The 3,657-nt window shown below is 37.4% G+C and overlaps 1 protein-coding gene across 1 annotated transcript; it reads left to right on the top strand.

Moving 5' to 3' along the window:
* Nucleotides 1-1,527: 1,527 nt before the first annotated feature.
* LOC149275870 (heparan sulfate glucosamine 3-O-sulfotransferase 1-like) lies at nt 1,528-2,469 on the top strand. The gene has a single exon (XM_089504215.1). The coding sequence runs from the start codon at nt 1,528-1,530 to the stop codon at nt 2,467-2,469; it is 942 nt and encodes a 313-aa protein (XP_089360341.1).
* Nucleotides 2,470-3,657: the final 1,188 nt, after the last annotated feature.

Genomic DNA, 3,657 nt, shown 5'->3' on the forward strand with positions numbered 1-3,657 from the left:
GCCTTTGTGTGATTCAAAAGCTATTAGCTGAAGTTACTTTGTCTCCATGCCTCTCTGGAGATATTTGCAGTAATGAACATGAATGGAACATGGCCTTCATCCATATCTCATTGTTGCTAGGAAAAGCAGTAGTGTTTTTAGTTCTCTGCTCTCTCTGGTGGGACTTATTAAGCAAGGTGCAAAATGTAATTTAATTATCTAAAATTTAAAGGGGCCATGTGACTATATTATGAATTAAGATGCATATAATGACTGGAATGTCCCTTCAAGACCTGTGTTTCCTTGAACTAAAAAACTTGCAGGCAGGGCCGGCCCTACAATGGAGCCGACTGGGGAAAGCGTTTTTTTTTTTTGTTTTTTTTTGAAGCGGAGGAGAGAGAGAGAGGGGCACCGAGTGGTTTTCGCTTACCCGCTCGGCGCCCCTCTCTCTCTCCTCTGCGGCGAGTTTCCCTGTTCGGTCTCTGTGCCGGCTTGTAATGCAGAGCGCCGGAAGTGACGTGAATTTCCGGCGCTCAGCATTACAAGCCGGCACCGTGGCAGCACAGGGAGACTCGCCGCAGGACTGTTTAAGGGTAAGTACCGGTGGGGGGGGTGGATAATGCCGCCCCCCTCGGCAGGGGGCGGCATTTTAAACTTCGCCCCAGGCGGCGTTAAGTCTTCGGCCGGCCCTGCTTGCAGGAGTTATTAAATGGGCAATGAGCACCCTTCTCAGATCTAAGTATGCACATGAGGACCCTCCACATGCTTCTCTCCCAAGAAAAAAAACTACTACTAATATTGTAGGGTCAATGCACATTTTCATGTCTCAACTCACATATTAGTACCTCTTGCCATTGTGTCTCCTGCCCCTTTTGTGGCATTGTGTTCTCTTCACCTAGCTTTGTGCATGTCTGTTTAAAATTTAAATCCCTACAGAATGTGAATGATAAGATTTTAACACAATCTATCAACATGTCTGGTAATGTTCTAGCCGTGGAATAGCCAGGGGTGGTGATCTGGGCTGCCCTTCTGCTATTTTTATTTTTCTCTGATACCCCTGAAACTATGAAAAGATAAATTTGACTATACACTTGAGCACTTGTATGAATTTCTCAATATAAGTGGTAGCTTCTGAAATCAGATCTGTTCCATTCCTTGCATGATTTCTGGCTTTTGCATTGTAAAGGTCTGTTTACTTAGATATGCAACGCCTTCCACTCTGTATTTGCATGTATGTGTCGGTATTGATTTGGGTTAAGCAGAATGACTGACTACTGTATCTTTGAGTATACATTAATAGATTACTTTGTGTGTATCAAGATAAAATTTTCTGTTTTGTGTGTGTGAATATGTATGTACTGTATAATGAAATTATTAATATGAAAGGCTAATATATAAATTCACTAAATGTCTACATTTAGTAATGTATACTTTTTATTTATTTCAGGAAAATCTTCACGAATGAGATATTCATTATAAACAATATAATTTTAAGCAGAAATGGACTTATGATGAAATACCCTGTCTGATTCCAAAGTTTTATTCGTTATGGCCACTGTTCTTGTAGGGATTTGTTTTCTTCTAACTCAACCACAGCTAGTACCTTCTAGACCAACTTCAAACACAAAAAACTATACTGCATCATTTAATGAAGAAGAAATTCAGAAAACCTCCTTTAAAAATGATGTTAGGAATTCTGTCCATCCTAATGGTACCAGACAGACTTTACCACATACCATCATTATTGGAGTACGGAAAGGCGGAACCAGAGCCCTTCTAGAAATGCTTAGTCTCCATTCAGATATTTCTCCAGCCGAAAGTGAAATTCATTTCTTCGACTTGGAAGATCAGTATACAAAAGGTTTACGCTGGTATGTTGGTCAAATGCCATTCTCCTACCCACACCAGCTAACTGTGGAAAAAACCCCAGCATATTTCACATCTTCTCTGGTGCCCGAGAGAATCTATAACATGAACAGTAGTATAAGACTCTTGCTGATCTTAAGAGACCCAATTGAAAGAGTTTTGTCAGACTACACCCAGGTTTTTTATAACCACAAACAAAAAAATAAATCCTATCCACCCGTGGAGGACCTTCTTTTGAAAAATGGAGAACTAAACACTGAATACAAAGCTATAAACCGAAGCTTGTATTACACGTTCATGGAAAATTGGCTAAAATATTTCCCACTCGAAAATATTCACATCGTTGATGGGGACTGTTTGATCAGAGATCCTCTCCCAGAAATGCAGAAAGTGGAAAGGTTTTTAAACCTTTCTCCACAGATTAACGCATCCAACTTCTACTTTAATAAAACAAAAGGGTTTTTTTGTTTACGAGACAGCGGGAGGGAGCGATGTTTACATGAATCCAAAGGAAGAGCGCACCCTAAAACAACACCATTCTTGATGGGAAAGCTTCAGGAATATTTTTCAGCACCAAATAAGAAATTTTTTGAACTGGTTGGAAGAACATTTGATTGGCTGTGAGATATAAGACTTTGGGAAGAGAAATCCCTGGAGTGTTGTGTGTAGGAGGATTATTAAGCTATAATTTATTTGTAAATGCTTGAACTATATAAATATGTATAGCACCAAATAACCAATTCCCATAAACTATTTCTATTTTTATACTTGTGAAATATGAAAACTATTTGCTATCGTTTTAATGGTTAATAAAATACCTTCACTTTTGGAATATAGTCAGTGTTTTTAACATTTCTATTTGTGTATGTTGTGTCCAACTGAGATACTACAAGGTTGCTAAAACTACACATTTTTTTACTTAATTTAAACTGTTTTTCTTTAATATTTAAAAAAAAATGTTCAAGCACACTTTTTTGAAAACTTAAGGGTTAGTGTTGTGCAATACAGAGGTTTAATATAGTTTTGACAATTTTATACCAAAATATAAAAATATACTTTTGAAAAGAGTCTATGACCCTTCTACTGGGACACTTGACATTTGTCTCAATAACTAACTGAAATGTATTGAATAGATAGATAGATAGATATTACCTTTTTTTGAGGACACACAACCTTAGATGATGTAGCTTATTGATATGTACATAAATGTGTATGTGGCCAATCGCCAGATATAAAACTATAGATTTGGAGGCACGTGTTGTAAATGTGGAATTGTGTTATACAAGCTTGTAACTTTTCCATTTCTAATATAAAGCACCAAAAGTTCAGGAAACGAGAAAAAAAAAAAAACAATGGAGAAGCTTTTGATTTCTGATTGGGAGAGTGATTTTAGGCTTTCTGTTCCTGACTATTTTGCGTCCCATGTGTAGCAATGACACAATGCTCTTCTTGGTGTGTTAACAGTATCATTGCAAATATATCTAATAAGTCATTAATTCTTATTAATAAAACTCCAAGCATGGTAACCATTCAATGCTTTCCCCACACACAGAATAACAATTGGCATAAATATTATCATGGGGCATTTCTTATGAACTAATAAGGGCTGCTCTGTTTCTGGTTCTCAGTACCTGCTCATGAATGTTTTTACCCCACCTTCTGAAGGCTGGGTACACTCACACAATTTCAGATGAGATCAGACCACTTTCTTTTGCTGTCATAAGAACCTATTGAAGTCATATTTTATTGAGTTCAATATTTAAATAACTCAATTACTGCCCTGACCAAGGACATCATAAAATGTGTTGCTTA

Source organism: Sceloporus occidentalis, unplaced genomic scaffold (assembly GCF_023333645.1).
Source record: "Sceloporus occidentalis isolate IW3139 unplaced genomic scaffold, rSceOcc1.0.p SCAF_260, whole genome shotgun sequence".
Classification (NCBI taxonomy): Eukaryota; Metazoa; Chordata; class Lepidosauria; order Squamata; family Phrynosomatidae; genus Sceloporus; species Sceloporus occidentalis.